Source organism: Capsicum annuum, chromosome 4, assembly GCF_002878395.1.
Source record: "Capsicum annuum cultivar UCD-10X-F1 chromosome 4, UCD10Xv1.1, whole genome shotgun sequence".
NCBI lineage: Eukaryota > Viridiplantae > Streptophyta > Magnoliopsida > Solanales > Solanaceae > Capsicum > Capsicum annuum.
Window position 1 is genome coordinate 216,806,021 of NC_061114.1, and position 16,878 is coordinate 216,822,898.

The following is a 16,878-nucleotide window of genomic DNA, read 5'->3' on the forward strand; positions in this document are numbered from 1 at the left end:
ACAAAATCATCGAGATTGAGATAGTCTGACTTCTAAAGTCGAATTAGAAAAGTTTAATTTGACACATACATTCCTCGAAAGTTGATTAGGAGTAGTATTTATAGGGGATAATAATGCTTTTAGTCCCTCGATTTTGAATATGTTTTTGGTCTTTGTGATATTTAATGAAGCACATTTAACTTCAACTAAAATGTGGTGTTTTTAGTCCTAATAAGTATGTTGTAATTTAACTACTATTAGAATTATATTATTGTTAAATACTCTTTCCGTCCCAAATTTCCTAATTTGATTTCTCATTTTACTTGTATTTTTCCATTAATCAAGACAATTTTTTTTCCCATTATACCCTTAATAATTGATTACTGCTTGTTACTAGCATTGAATTATCAAATCTTGAAAAATATTGCAAAGACTTTGGTAATCCTATAATCCTAATTATCCATGCAAAAAGTGCTTTAATGTCAGCTATATAATAACTACGTCAATATTGGAACTAACAACATGACACAATTAATAGGGACAAAATGGTAAAGTTATATTACCAATCATTGTTTTCTTAACAACTATGTCATCTTAATTTGGGACAGAGGGAGTATGAAGTAACACTACAAGTTAAACATAACAAATGGGTAGTTAATGATGGAATGATTAATGCTCATGAAAATTTATGAATATCTACGAGCAAAGGAATCAAAAGTACACGCTTCAGTTATAGAAAGGAGGTCCTTCTAGACGAATATAATCATACATGATCCCTTGAAAAGGACTAGTTGCATTTGCTTGTGTTAAATATATAGTATTTTCTCCTTCGATAAGTACAGAACCCTGCAAATTCACATTGAACAGCCAGTAGAGTCCATGAATTCCATGCCTCGCTATCGCGTTGTCCTTTCCTATCACTCCACTTGAGAACAAAGGTGTATTCGTGCTTGAATCATTAACGCGTACCTACAATTTACATTTGTGATTTCCTTTATCGTTGACTCGATAGTACTATAACGATGATCGAAATGATGTAAAATTAACATTATTGTGCTATAATGTACCTGTAGTTCAGCTTGAGCTGCAGATGCAAGTGCCAATCTTAGTGTATAAATTTCGTCTTGATTAATATTTTCGAGTTTGAACTTTATTTGCCATGTTGTTCCTTGATACGTCTTCTCATCCTTTTTCCTAACATACCCAAAAAACACGAAAAAAGGAAGGAAATTCACATTCCAATTCAATGAAGACAGCGAATATTATGTGCAATTAGTGATTTAGCTGTTACTTACCTAGTGACTTGAACAAAGAACCAATCTTTCTTGTAGTCACTCTCTCCAATTGTAAAAACTATATCCCCATTTGGATACAAATCGGCGTATCTCTCCCATAGCCCGTACTGTCTAAATCTGAGGATGATGGCGTTGATGAACAATGAAATAAAAAGAAAAAAAAAAAAGTAAACTATCAATGAAGAAGAAGAAAGCTAATTACCTATCAGGATGATTAATAAAGAGTTTGTTAACATATTTTGGATCAGGATCAGGAATGTAAAATTCGCGAGCAGAACGATCAGGAATGCCAATTTCCCAAAGTGTAGGTCCATTTCTCGGGGGTTCAAAAACGAGATCATCCATCTCAATGCTGCAGCCTGATTTATCACATTTAGCTCGTAATCTTGAAAAGCTTGAAAAAAAATGGAAATTAAGTACCTGAGGTAATTGTGATTATGGTGTCACATTTATAATCTCCAATGAATCCAGGGACAAATGCATACAAGTTGTAGTCGCCTGCTCGTATATTACTTATTACATATTTGCCTTCCTCATCTGCTCTTGTCCAGAATTGGTAGTCCTGATTAACATCAACTATTGAAATTGTTAAAAAGAAAGAAAAAAGTAAGTAGTTTTCGAGTGAGCGAGCTTCAATGTTCCCCTGAATCACCTTGCATTCTCTTTGCCACGAACCGGCTTCTCCTGGTGGAGCCAAGCCAACATATGCACCAGAAGCAGATATTTTATCATCCTTGAAGTATCCTAGTACAAAAATGAGAAATGTAAGTAGAGCTAATGACCATAGAGTAAATGAATCCTCCAAAAGAAAATGAAAATTAGGTAAAAGCAAAGGCGAAGTCAGGATTTGAACTTTATAGGTTGTAAATTCTACGATAGTGACATTAGGTGTTAGTAATTAGGTTCTGAATTTGATCTTTATACATACTTGGTGGATTTCTTAATACAAATACAGGATTTGACTAAAACTTTTGGGCTCCATTAAACTTGTAGCAACCTTCTAGTGCCGCCCATGGGTAACAGTACAACAAAACAAGCAAATAATACCTGTCTAGGACTAACAGTCTTCCACTGATATTACCGTGTTGAGACGATGAGGGAAAATCCTCAGAGCAGGGAAAACTGTAAGGCCAGCTTTGAACTTGTATCTGCATCTGCTTTTTGCAGAAAGTTCTTAGATAATCATGCTTAAGAACAATCTCAAAGATATCATTTATGTTCACCTTGTTTTATTAACAAACCTGTTCTTTTGCATCCTCCCATAGAGTTAGGGGATCCTTCTCTGAAGTGACGGAGTTCAGATATATAAAAACTGGTCCAAAGACTTTTTTCCATGGCTCCCCTAGTCCAAACTTTGAAACCAAATCTTCTCCTGCATAATGAGCACTGTGGAACATCTGCAAAATAGCATCTCTAGGCACTAATGAATAAAGGGGAAAAAAAAGGTGTATTTGTTATAAAATATAAAGAAAGAATAATAAGAATAAATAGAAAGAAGAGAGGGGACTTCTTTATTTCTCTTGAGAGATGAGACATCATCAGAATTGAGAATACAATGAATAAAAACTCCTCTATTTATACAGGAAAAACTCCTATTTTCTGACTAAAAGACAAATACTTCAAATCCTAATAGATATCAACTAGATCTTAGACATCACTAGAATGTAAACTCATTTATAACACTCCCCTTGAATGTCTAGATAGATAATGTGCCTCGTTAAAACCTTACTAGAAAAAACCCAGTGGAAAAAAAATCTAGTGAAGGGAAAAGAGTTTACATCTCTAACAATACGCATTTCGGCTGCCTCATTAAAAATCTTACAAGGAAAATTCGGTGGGACAAAAACTTGGAAGGAAAAAAGAGTACAACGCGTATTAACTCCCCTAATGAGAACATCCTTGAACTTTTGCATCCTGATCTTGTGCACCATCTTCTTGAAAGTTGCAATTGGAGAAGATTTAGTGAATAAATCAGCCACATTGTCACTTGAATGAATCTGTTGCACGTTAATATCACCATTCTTTTGTAGCTCACGTATGTAGAAAAACTTTGACGAAGTGTGCTTCGTTCTATCTCCTTTTATGAATCCTCCCTTAAGATGTGATATGCATGCTGCATTATCTCTGTATAAAACTGTAGGTACATTGTCACATTTCAAATCACATTTTTCTCGAATGAGATATATCATGGACCTCAATCACACACATTCTCGACTATCTTCATGAATAGCTATTATCTCATCATGGTTCAATGAAGTGGCTAGATATACTGCTTTGTATATCTCCAAGATATGACTGTGTCCCCACATGTGAACACATTGCATGTTTGAGACCGAGATTTATGCGGGTCAAATAAGTACCCAATATCAGCATGACCAATAAGATTAGGACTACAATCTTTAAAATAAAATAAACTCATGTATTTTATCCCATTTTGATGTCTCCTAGTAGGAGCAGAAATATGTGCTTAACAAATTGACTGAAAAGGCTATATCAGGCCTTGTAGTATTTGCAAGATACACTAGTGCACCACTTGCATTAGGATATGGCAATCTATTGCTTTTGAAAACTCTCCAAGAGTTCCAATAATTTTCAAGCTATAAGCTTATACAATATAAGGATTCTAAATAAGTTTCCCAGAAACTTTTATATGCTTCAAACATTTTGAATCCTTAGAAAGTGTTCTTTTAAATTTTGTCATGTAACAATATTCAACATTTCATATGCGACATCTTCAAGTGTCTGGACTGCAAATCAAATAAGTTTTACACTTACCAAGATGTATCCTTTCATGTCACTTAATAAATATTTCTACGTCAGCATGCTTAAATAAACGTAGAATCCAAATCCTCATAATTTCTCACAATATTGTATCAAAGATATTGATGATATATCATTTCATATCGGTTCACAGTGTGACATGACATTTTTAGACCTCATCACTTCATTATTTTCAGGTACCTGAACCTCTCATAAGGTTTCATGAAGTGTTATGTCATAGGCTCTTCAAGAGCACATTGCCTTCTTATTATGATTATTTGCTCCTTATCCTTTTCAAAGATTATTTCATTTGGAACCAATTAGTCTACGACGCTTCACATATGCATAGACTTTGTCCTTTAGGAACACCAAATAGGAGCACTTGCAACTTAAATAGGATATGCTTTCGGTATTCGACTTGAATTATCTTTTGAATGAGGATATGATGATAATTCCTAATATATGTCATAGCTTCTTATAATCTCCCCCTTATGTTAGGAAAACTAACATACATCCTCCATCTTTGTGCATCATAGTAGATTCATTAATTGTATACCGCACATCAAAACTATTAGATGGAATAGTTGGTTCCTAACCTTGAACCAATTGAGGGGGAAGAAATAATCATAATTTATTGGTCTAATGCATACAAGTGCTATTGTGTGCAACATATCATATCTCAAACCAATACATGAAGCTTTGTTCTCATTAGTAATGGTTTAACTATTTATTAAAGGCATTCAATGCCAAATCATCATCATCAAGATGAATTGTTTTGATTACACAATCTAAAAATTATCTTCTTAACTCAATTTTATTGAGCAAACAACTTTATGAATGTCAAACGTAGGTTGACAATTGATACAAGTTCAAACTTACAACAAAGAATCAAGAGAACAACAAGAACAACATCAATAGAGAATCAAAGGCCCTACTCGGTTTCTCTAGGTTTTCAATGCAACAACAACAATTTTTAACAAGATAGATAAATAACACAAGATTGCAATAACTATAGTGAATCGAAAGAGCCCCACACGGCTTCACTATATCAAGATACAAACAACAAGATTACAAAATGATGGATAGTAATTTGACACAAAATATCCTAAATCTAAGAACCCTAACATGAAGATTAGGACCCTAAGACTAAAAGATATTTACACCAAATTCTTACTTGAATCAAGAGGAACTCATGACCCTCAAGACCCCAAGTTTCTAGCCAAAGAACAACAAAAGTGTTACTACACTTTGTTGTCTAGTTTTGGGTTCACTCTCAAGAACAAGAGATAGAAGTTCTCAAATATTACAAGACTTGTGTAGTGAAAATATCAATAATGAACTAAGTCCAAGAAATAGCCCTATTATTGTCTAATTATAGTACTCCACAAAATAAAAGAAAAATGATCATTCTAGCTTTTGTCTTGTGTGGCTTTGAAGTGTAATTAAAAAAAAGTGTTACTACACTTTTTGGAGTGTAATAAACTTACACTTCAAAGCCCCTCTTCATACTTCATAACATAAAATCCCTTAGATGAATTAATTACACACTCACACACGGCCATTTGCATGAACATGACTTGAAGTTTTTGTAACTCCCGAACTTGGCTACGTGTGAATGGTCTTGAGCTAGTTGTACTTGTATCCTCCTCTCCATATTGAAGGGAATTTGTCCTCAAATTTGGTGGATGTTCATCCTCAACCGTGGCAATAGGAGAGAGGTCACACATATTGAAGGTGTTGTGCACTTGATATTCTGGAGGAAGGTCAATTTTGTAGGCATTATCATTGATTCTTTCAAGTACTTGAAAGGGACCATCACCCCTTGGAATCAACTTGGTTTTCCTTTGTGAAGGAAAACGGTGTTTTCTAAGGTGCACCCAAACCCAATCACCCGGTTCAAGAATAAGGCTTCTTCTCCCCTTGTTTGCTCTCTTAGCAATCTCTTGATTTTTCTTCTCATGCTTTTGCCTCACTTTCTCATGCAATTTCTTCATGGCTTCGGCCTTCTTGCTTCCATCTAAGCTAATTATAAGATCACTTAGAAAAGGAGTTAAATCCAAAGGGGTGAGGGGGTTGATGTCATATACACACTCAAAGGGAGTCGTTCCTGTACTTGAGTGTATAACCCAATTGTATGCAAATTCCACCAAAGGTAGGTGGTCCTCCCATGAAGTCATTTTGCCTTTAACCATTTATCGTAACATAAAACCCAAAGTCCTATTTACAACTTCGGTTTGGCCATCGGTTTGTGGGTGGCAAGATGTAGAGAATAGCAATCTAGTGCCAAACCTACCCCACATTGACTTCTAAAAGTGACTAAGGAACTTAGAGTCCCTATCACTTACAATGGTCCTCGGAACACCATGCAATTTAACAATATTTTCAACAAATAAAGACGCTATACTTGATGCATCTTCACTTTTTGAACAAGGAATGAAGTGTGCCATCTTAGAAAACTAATCAACTACTACAAAAATGCCATCCCTACCTTGTCTAGTCCTCGGTAATCCTAACACAAAATCCATAGATATATCAAGCCAAGGAAGTAAAAGAGTGGAAAACGGGGTATACAACCCATGAAGGAGGAGCCGAGACTTGGCTCCCTTGCAATCTAAACATTGGCCGCAAATCCTAGCTACATCCTTGTGCATTCTAGGCTAATAGAATTGCTCCTCCAATATCCCAAGGTCTTGCCAATCCCAAAATGACCCATTGGACCGCCATCGTGTGCTTCCCTCACAAACAACTCTCTCCAAGAGCTAGAAGGTACACACAATCATCTACCTTTAAACAAGTGACCATCAAATTTGGCATAGGGATTTGAACACCTGTCCAAAATCCACTTGTCCCTACCCAATTCTTTGCATTCCCTAAAGATAGGATCAAAGTGAGGGTCCTCGGGATACAATGCCTTTAGGCTCTCGAAACCCATTAACTTTGAAGACAAAGTGGACACAAGTACATGTTTTCTAGACAAGGCATCGGCAACCATATTGTCCTTACCCTTCTTGTATTGAATAAAATAAGGAAAGGTTTCAAGAAATTCAATCCATTTGGCATGCCGCTGGTTAAGCTTGTCTTGTGCCCGTAGATGCTTCAAGGATTCATGATCCGTTCGGATCACGAATTCTTTAGGCCACAAATAATGTTGCTAAGTGGCCAAGGCTCTAATCAAGGCATACAACTCTAAATCTACGTAGAGTAGTTTAGAGTTACTCCTTTGAGATTTTCTCTAAAGTAGGCAATAGGCTTTAATTCTTGCATTAAAACAGCGCCTATGCCAACTTTGCTAGCATCACATTCAACCTCAAAAGTCTTGTCAAAATTCGACAATTGTAGCAAAGGGGCCGAGATGAGCATAGCTTTCAAGTCCTCGAAGGCCTTAGCTTGTTCATCTCCCCACTTGAAAGGCCGATCCTTTTTAATCACTTCGGTCAAGAGAGCGGCAATGGTGCTAAATCCTTTGACAAAACGTCTATAAAAACTATCCAACCCGTGGAACCTTCTCACTTCTCCTACGGTTTTGGGAGTTGGCCAATTTTTAATAACGTCAATCTTAGATTCATCCACTTCGACCCCTCTTCAGCTCACCAAAAACCCAAGAAATACAACCTCATGGACACCAAAAGAACACTTTTCTAGATTAGCATATAACTTCTCCTTTTGAAGGACATCAAACGCACATTGCAAATGTTTTATATGCTCATCTAAGGACTTACTATACACCAACACATCATCAAAGTAAACAACAACAAATTTTCCAATAAATGGCCTCATCACATGATTCATTAGCCTCATAAAAGTACTTGGAGCATTTGTTAGGCTGAATGGCATAACCATCCATTCATAGAGACCGAATTTAGACTTGAAGACGGTTTTCCATTCATCACCCGATTGTATACGGATTTGGTGATAGCCACTCCTCAAATCAATTTTAGAAAACAAACACGAACCACTCAATTCATCAAGCATATCATCTAGCCTAGGAATAGGGTGACGATATTTTACAGTTATCTTGTTGATGGCTCGGCAATCAACGCACATATGCCAAGTCCCATCTTTCTTGGAAACTAGTAGCATCGAAATCTCACAAGGACTCATGCTCTCTTTGATGTACCCTTTGTTGAGAAGTTTCTTAACTTGGCATTGCAATTCCTTGGTATCTGTCGGGTTGCGTCTATATTGCCCAACACAAAATCAATTTGGTGCTCAATGCCGCAAAGTGGAGGCAATCCTTTCGGCAATTTCTTTGGGAAGACATCCTCATAATCCAGCAAAACATGAGAAATAGGAGGAGAAATAAAAACATTAACGGGGTTAGTATTAAAACAATGAGCCAAGAGGAGCATCAGAGTGTCCTTATCATAATCCACAAATAGTTCTTTTCTCCTAGCCATCATCACCATGCTCCCGTACCCCTTAGAATTTAGGGACACCTCGTCTTCCCCTACTTCCTCACTCTCGGATTCCCCTCTTTTCCCCTCACTCTCGGCCTTCTTTCCCTTTTCCCTCAATTCTCGTATCTTTGTAATTCATTCACTTAGGAAGGCAATAAGGGATGAAGAGCAACCTTTTAGCCATCCTTCTCAAGTGTATACCGATTGTACCTTCTATCATGTTTGGTCGACCTATCATATTGCCAAGGCCTTCCTAACAACAAGTGATAGGCTTGCATTGGTATCACATTACAAAGCACCTCGTCATGGTAGTTGGCAACCTTAAAACGTATCACACATTGCCTTGTGACCTTTAACTCACCACATTTATTCAACCATTGAAACTTGTAAGGACTAGTGTGAGGTGTAGTCAGCAATTTCGAGAAGTTCACCATTGCAACACTAACCATATTATCACAACTTCCACTATATATCACCATAGTGCACACACTTCCCTTTACAAGACATTTAGTATGGAATAAATTCTCCCGTTGGCTAGGATCATCTATCGCCTTACTAATCATGGCACACCTCACTACAAAGTTTGGAATCACGCACTCTCCTTCTTGCGGATAAGCATCCTCACAATCATCATCATCATCATGTGGCTCCCTCTCGGTCGTCTCTCCATCTTAAGGCTCGTCCTTACTCTCATCACCCTCAATACCCACTTCTTCTCCAAGAAAATACGACCTACCTTCCCTTAGGATTACATTACGTCGGTTAAGGCATTCATTGGCTTTATGCCCCCAACCTTGGCACTTGAAGCATTGGAACCCTTTAGGATTAGGATACTTGTGAATTTCTTGCCTCGGAGGGATTTTGTGGGCTATTTTGGGCTCAGGCAGCCTAGTGGTGGCGGGTTGGTCCTTGTTTTGGGGCCAACCCGAAGAGGATTGAACCATATCCTTACCCCTCGGCCAACCTGAGGTTGATTATCCCTTTGCTTTGAACGACGACCTCTCTCTAAGTTCCCTTTCAATCTCAAAAGTCGCTTGGAAAATACCTTCAACGGCATCAAACTTGTGAAGTATCAAATGAGTGGAGATCTCTTTGTTCAACCCACACTTGAACCGACTGATGTCATGGCTAATGTGTTTTCCACGATGATTAAGATTCAACATAAGTTGTTGAAACTCATCATAATATGCCATCACACTTTGATTCCCTTGCCACAAGTTGTACAATCTAGCAAGCAACTCATGTCAATAACTCTCGGGAAGGTACCGTTGTCTCATTAGGTACCTCAACCAAAACCAAGGTGGTTGTTTCCCATCAATCAACTCATTGCCAAACCGTTTGATGTATTCCCACCATGTGTTAGCATAGCCTTCAAAGTGAGCTATGGCGTAACAACTCTTCTTCTCCTCCGAGATATCATTCACTTGGAATAATTTATCACACGCCGACTCCCAAGCAAGATACACCTCAGGGTCACTTTCACCCTTAAAGATAGGTAGGCTCAATTTGATGGTATTGATGCCTACGTCTCTCTCTTGGTGTCGGTTTCCCCTTTCTTCATGCCCTCTGTATCTCCTTGGATCCACACGTCCTCCTCTCATCTCCTCCTCCCTCATGTAAGCATTATCAAAGGCTCCATACCCTTCATAATCCTCTCTACCATATTCCTCAAAGTGGACGGGACGATTTTGAACGTTTGGAACTTGATTTGAAAGAATTGGATTTTGTGGAGGTGGTGGTCTTCGGTTTAGTGGAGCTTGGAAGGGAGGGTTTGGATTTAGTGAAAGTATTGGGTGTCCAAGTCCCTCTTGTAGAACTTGAGGATTTTGGGAATGGGTTATTCTATTGGAGTCTTGGGTTAGGGGGTTATGGGTGGTTTGGCTTGCGGTATTTAGAGAAGCTAGGGAAGGATTTGGTAATTGAGGCTATGTTTCGGTAGTAATGGTAGCGGAGGAATTTCTATCATGTCCACTTGACGAAACATGTCGAGGAGTATAAGGGCGAGAGTTCCTTTGACTCTCCACTTGTTCTAACCTACCACTAATAGTCGTCACTTCCCCCTTTTTGGCTCCCACCTCCGTACTCAACCTTTCAAGAGTTCGGGTCATAGCCTCAAGAGTAACCCTCATATTCTCCATTTCATTAAAATCCACGGTTTGAGATGTGTTTCCCTCCATTGTCAAGGTATCACCTACACAAACAACAAACAAGTTAGTTAAAAATCCCTCTCCTCACTTACATAGTTAAGAATCCCTCTCCTCACTTACACTCTTTCGGTTCACTCACACTCGAGCTCCACAAGTGTTGTAGATTGGCTAGTAACCCGTGAATCCTTAAGGTATGAGTATGCTCTTGTACAAAATGGATTCTTGTTGGAAACTCAAAGAATTCTCGTCGGACTAGATCCAAGACTTACAACGTATTCAAACGACAAAAGCACACAAACAAACGTTGGCACGAACACTAAGCTTCAAAGGACTAATTAACAAGCTAGTAGGAATGTACTAGGTCGTCAATTAGTGTTCGAACCAACAAACGAAACTAAGAAACAATAAAATGAAACTAAGAAATCTAAAATTTGAACTCAAAATATTGCATGAACAGTAATTTAGTGATGTGGCAGTCCACTATTGGCCTCGATTTTGTCAAAATTTTACTCTCCAATTTCAAGTCTTGACCAATCTACAATTTGGAAATGGTTGAATTGGTTAATGGAGGGAAATTTGGTCTTGAAGCTTCTTTTTTTTCAAGTTCAAAACAAGACTTGACCCTTTTGGTACTTTCTCCTTGAAACAAGATCCTTAAATCAAGGAAAGTAGGTGAAAAGTGGTTGTCAAGTATTTTGAGTGATGTGATCAAGTCTTTCATCAACAAATACTACAACTTTGTGTTTCACCTTTTGTGGATCTAATATTCACTTTTTTGTTTTAACAAATATGAAAAGGGTGAATAACAACAAGAACACAATAACAACACCAAGAACAACCAACAACAACCAATAGCCAAAACATTCCACCACAACAACAATGTTCAACAATGGACAACCAAGTTCAAGTTCCCAATAACAACATCAATTCTTTTAGAGCTCAAATCTAGATCGACTCAAAGTGTTAGTGAACAAGAGAGATAACACTAGAAACAACATTTAAGACAAGTAAAAATCTTAGCCAAGACACAACAAGAATACAATTTTCGGCCAAAAACACAACAACGGACAGATTTGACTGTTTCTGAAATTTTTCAGTTTTCAGTTTTTTTTTTTTTTTTTTAGTTTTCAAGTCCTAAGCCCAAGATTGATCTTATTAGAAAAAAATCAAAGATGGCTCTGATACCAAATGATACAAGTTCAAACTTAGAACAAGGAATCAAGAGAACAACAAGAACAACATCACTAGAGAATCAAAGGCCCCACACGGCTTCTCTAGGTTTTCAAGGCAACAACAACAATTTTCAACAAGATAGATAAATAACACAAGATTGCAATAACTATAGTGAATCGAAAGAGCCCCACACGGCTTCACTATATCAAGATACAAACAACAAGATTATAAAATAATGGATAGTAATTTGACACAAAATATCCTAAATCTAAGAACCCTAACATGAAGATTAGGACCCTAAGACTAAAAGATATTTACATCAAATTCTTACTTGAATCAAGAGGAACTCATGACCCTCAAGACCCCAAGTTTCTAGCCAAAGAACAACAAAAGTGTTACTACACTTTGTTGTCTAGTTTTGGGTTCACTCTCAAGAACAAGAGAGAGAAGTTCTCAAATATTACAAGACTTGTGTAGTGAAAATATCAATAATGAACTAAGTCCAAGAAATAGCCCTATTATTGTCTATTTATAGTACTCCACAAAATAAACGGAAAATGATCATTCTAGCCTTTGTCTTGTGTGGCTTTGGAGTGTAATTAAAAAAAAGTGTTACTACACTTTTTGGAGTGTAGTAAACTTACACTTCAAAGCCCCTCTTCATACTTCATAACATAAAATCCCTTAGATGAATTAATTACACACTCACACACGTTCATTTTCATGAATGTGACTTGAAGTTTTTGTAACTCCCGAGCTTGGCTACGTGTGAATGGTCTTGATCTAGTTGTACTTGTATCAACAATTAATGTACATGTGATCATCCTATTGATGCATCTTTTCAACATATCACATGATATGTGAACGAACTCTTATTCACCTTTTATACTTTTCAGATTTTAAAGGATCCAATCCCAAAATTAGTTAGTCCAACCAACTTATCACGAGAACAAGCAACATTAAAGTTCATGAAGAATTTTTGAATTCTTCAATATATGTTCAATATTTAGTATGCACATTTGTAGTATGTCGATTGTTCATGTCAATTTATGAACTTTTATTCTAGCAAACTCCAAGTTTACCATGACATGAACCTTTTACTTTATTAATTTTTAGATTTACTATTACATGAATAAATTTCAGATTTACTACTTTAGAAGTAGATTTCAAAATAACTCTTTTCTGTTATTCTGCCTCATCCGGAGGTGAGTTGTGATACCATCACAATCAAGTGCACGTTTTCATTAGTAAGTTTCTCATTCCCCAGGAATGAAATATAGTTGTACCTTAAGTCTATCAAATTATGATAGCTTATAACCTCTTTCAAGATCGAGGCATGCAAGCATGTGAAAATATTTTTGTCCCTTTTTTATGTTTATGTGCATTCATTCAACCACTTGTTTTCTTTCAGACATATGTTATGTACTACTACCACATTCACTTCAGGAATGGAGCATGTTCAATAGGATACATGTTTCATGACTTTTCATGAAATACACATTATTTTGCCTTAGCCATCATTATATCATTAACATGCTGCATTGAGATTCAAACTCAATGTCTTATCCCTATAAAGGCGTCTTAGAGGCGTCTTAGGCATAAATCAATGGGACTTAAACCCAACATATTATCATCACTTTTGATAATATTGTTCTTGAGGAATGAATTTAAAACATAAATGGTTCCAAACCAATTATTTTTTCTCAGATCCATCAAATCCAACAATAATTAGTAAAATACAAGTATAAAATATAAAGAAAGAATAATAAGAATAAATAGAGAGAGAAGAGAGGAGACTTCTTTATTTCTCATGAGGAATGAGAGATCATAAGATTCTTAATACAATGAACAAAACTCCTTTATTTATAGGGGAAATACTACTAGTTTCTGACTAAAAGAAATATACTTCAAATCCTGATAGATATCAACTAGATCTTGATGCTATAATGTAAATTCATTTATAACAGTATTCATTTTGCCATCAGTATGGAGATATTTGCTTGTTTTTCTCTAAAGTAATGTATGGGGACCTTATTGAGAAACAGTTGAAACAGGAACAGGAATGTGTTAAGGCTTGAGATAATTTACTCACAGAAAGAGCAGTTGGACCAACATGGGAAGTGAGGTTTTGTTTAAGGGGTCCACCAGATCGAAATTCGTCACTGGGAATAATAATCCAGAATCCTATTGATGGATCCATACAAATCCAACCATGGACCTTGAGATCTTTGTCCTCGCATGAGTACTGATACTTGTCATCAACCTGATAGCATTATCAATCAAGACTCCATATGAAATCGATAAATATAGACTTAGCTAGAGCACATTCTAAATTACTTGATTAAATTATATCTCAAGAAATGACTGGTTGAAAATAGGCACCTCGCCTTTGAATTCAGGCTCGATGGGATTGACAAGCAGGACTGCTTCTGGATAAGCAAGTGGTTGTCCTCTATCTGGTAACCTATCATCAGGTAGTGGCATGTATCTCTGCCTATTATCTGCCATAGCCATGTAATGAAACCTGGTCGAGGTTCAAGAATATACAATAAAACAACCTTGTCAATATTGTCAATGAAGCTATAAACAAGAGATTTGACATTTGATGTGTCTGTAATGTTTACAACAACTTATGCCTCAGTCCCAAACAAGTTGGAACAGTCGACAATGTGTCAATGATGTATGCCATCAATTATTGACTTCTATTATATGCATCACTTTGTAAGTTCGACTATAAATAGGTATGCCATTGAAAAAATGTCGACAGATTGGTTTGTAAAGTATAAACCTACTAACGGATGAAATTGTAGCGAAACTTACTTGTCTTTTCTGAGCTTGAATACAATCCTAGTCTCATCAAGGTTGAAACCAGGCCATCCCTCTAAATGTTCATAAATTGCATAAGAATAGAAGCCTGAAGAACCTTTAAGCATTATAAACCTGAATATCATATATACTTCTGGTTAGTCATCAAGTATCATCTCAAATCCATTTACTAATAAAAAATGCAAACAGATATTTAAAGAAAAAACCCAACCTTTTGTCTATATTCAGGGGAATAAGTTTGCCCTGAAGCGACGCGTCCCATTTCCTTGAGAAGGACAGCTCTATTTGATCATCTGTTTCCAATATGACCTTATAGTTTGTGCATCTGAGCCTACATTATACATTGGTTAAACATTTTTTTTTCGACAAATAGTTATGGTTAAAGTACTCGCAAAAGTACCTTTCAAATGATCCTGTAGTTCCTGTAGTCCCTGCTGAACTCCACACAACATCCCAGTATCTAAGAAAGAACAAGAGAACTTTCAGTATTTGACCTCTTCTTCTACCTATTTTTCGCGGGGAAAATCGGAAGCATTCGACTTATACAGTAGCAATTTTATCTAATTGTAGGAAACTTGAGCTAAAGGCAAAGGAGTTACCCTCTGTTTGTTTCATCGTTTAGAAACTCCAGCAAATTGTCGACGCCGTTGTATGTGATTCCGGTTACAATGCCATCTGGTACTGATAGAGTCACTTGGAGAGTACCATTGTCCATCACCACCTGAAGAATTTTAAGCACCATAGTATTAATTAGTACGCGTAATTATACAAGAATCTTCAACATCTTTAAGCTTAACTTAATGGTTTTGATCATGTACTTGAACACACTAATCTAAAAATTAACCTTCTTTTTTCATGTACAAGTGATATGCTTCCACAGCACATAATCATATATATGGGAAAAAAAGCATATTTCCCGCAAAATGACATAATTACTAATAGATTACATTACATGGTGATCGTCGGGAAGGTAAAGCTGTACTCCGGGAGCCATAATTGATCTTGTTTACTGAACGTCTTCTTAACTCAAAATGAAATTTCTTTGCTTCATTATATCCACAAGATATGAATGTTCAATAAGTATGACATAAGAAAGAAGAAACAAGAGAGATTGTTTAGCAAGAAGTGGAAGCATATAAGTTATGTGTCAGTTAGTATGCATATGTTTTAATCTATGCTTTCCTTGAAAGGTGAAATGCTAAGAATTAAAGAAAAAAAGGAAAAGAAAGAAAGTGTTTTCTGTTGATTTCAACAAATTGGCAGAAGGAGAGTCTTGAGTAACTGGTAAAGTTGTTTGTCATGTAAGCACGTGAACCCGTGGTCTCCCTATAAAATTAACTATTTTCTGTATATATTTTTTTAAAATTGGTATTGCTAGCACCTAGGAGGCTAAATGGTGCACTTGGTTGGATATGAATTATATACTTAGGGATCTCACTTAATAAATTCTCCTTTTCTTTGTTCAGCAATCGTCTCCCTCTTGTAGAAATGTATATTAGGGTAAAGCTTTGTACAAATAAATCCTTATGATCTGACCCTTTTTGAATTGGAGAACTTAGTCCACCGAGCTGCTTTTTTTTTTCGAGCAAATTATAAATCTCACTTAGCTTACTCGTGAAAACTGGTTTGGTACAGCTAAATATATTTTTTTAGCGTGTAAGAGTTGCCATGCTGAATTCAGTATTGCAAATGATCATGAAATCATCCTGACTAATGTGGGACAACACTGAGAATTTCATAATATTAGTTAATTTACTTTTCAAATGGACATGCTTAAAGATTGTTTCGTAGGATTAGGAGTAGATAATTTTAGTAATTTTAAATTATTAAAGTCTTATGTGACTTAGGAATTAGCTATCCCTTTATTATTTAAATAGGAATTAGTTATCCAATTTAAATTGGAGTGTGGATAGAAATTTAGCTATAAATATATATTTTGAGTTATTAATAAAATAATTTCCTTTGACAATACTATTGCCGTATTTTATTTTTTCCCAACTCTTTCTCTGTAATTTCTCCAATTTCAAAGCTAAAAACCAACAATTGGTATCAAGAGCCAGTTTCTTGAGGGATCTGTGAGAAAGATCAATTCTGTAAACTTTTCCTAAATAGCTCCTCCTATCTTTGATGGTGAGAATTACCATCTTTGGGCAATAAGAATGGAGACTTATCTTGAGGCTTTAGATCTTTGGGAGACCGTGGAGGAGGATTATGATGTTATTCCGCTGCCCGATAATCCCACGGTGGTCCAGATCAAAAGCCAAATGGAAAAGAAAATCAGAAAATCACAGGCAAAAGCAA

The 16,878-nt window shown here is 36.4% G+C and overlaps 1 protein-coding gene across 1 annotated transcript; it reads right to left on the reverse strand.

Annotated features, from left to right (window-relative positions):
• Positions 1-684: 684 nt before the first annotated feature.
• Positions 685-15,688, reverse strand: LOC107855739 (probable rhamnogalacturonate lyase B). Its single transcript, XM_047411058.1, has 15 exons — positions 15,530-15,688; positions 15,177-15,298; positions 14,978-15,037; positions 14,789-14,908; positions 14,572-14,691; positions 14,134-14,275; positions 13,844-14,014; positions 2,516-2,671; positions 2,309-2,428; positions 1,927-2,007; positions 1,695-1,836; positions 1,477-1,633; positions 1,275-1,391; positions 1,047-1,173; positions 685-948 (listed from the first exon to the last, which is right to left on the reverse strand). Exons 1-15 carry the CDS (start codon positions 15,569-15,571, stop codon positions 706-708), a joined length of 1,920 nt encoding a protein of 639 aa, XP_047267014.1. The 5' UTR covers positions 15,572-15,688; the 3' UTR covers positions 685-705.
• Positions 15,689-16,878: the final 1,190 nt, after the last annotated feature.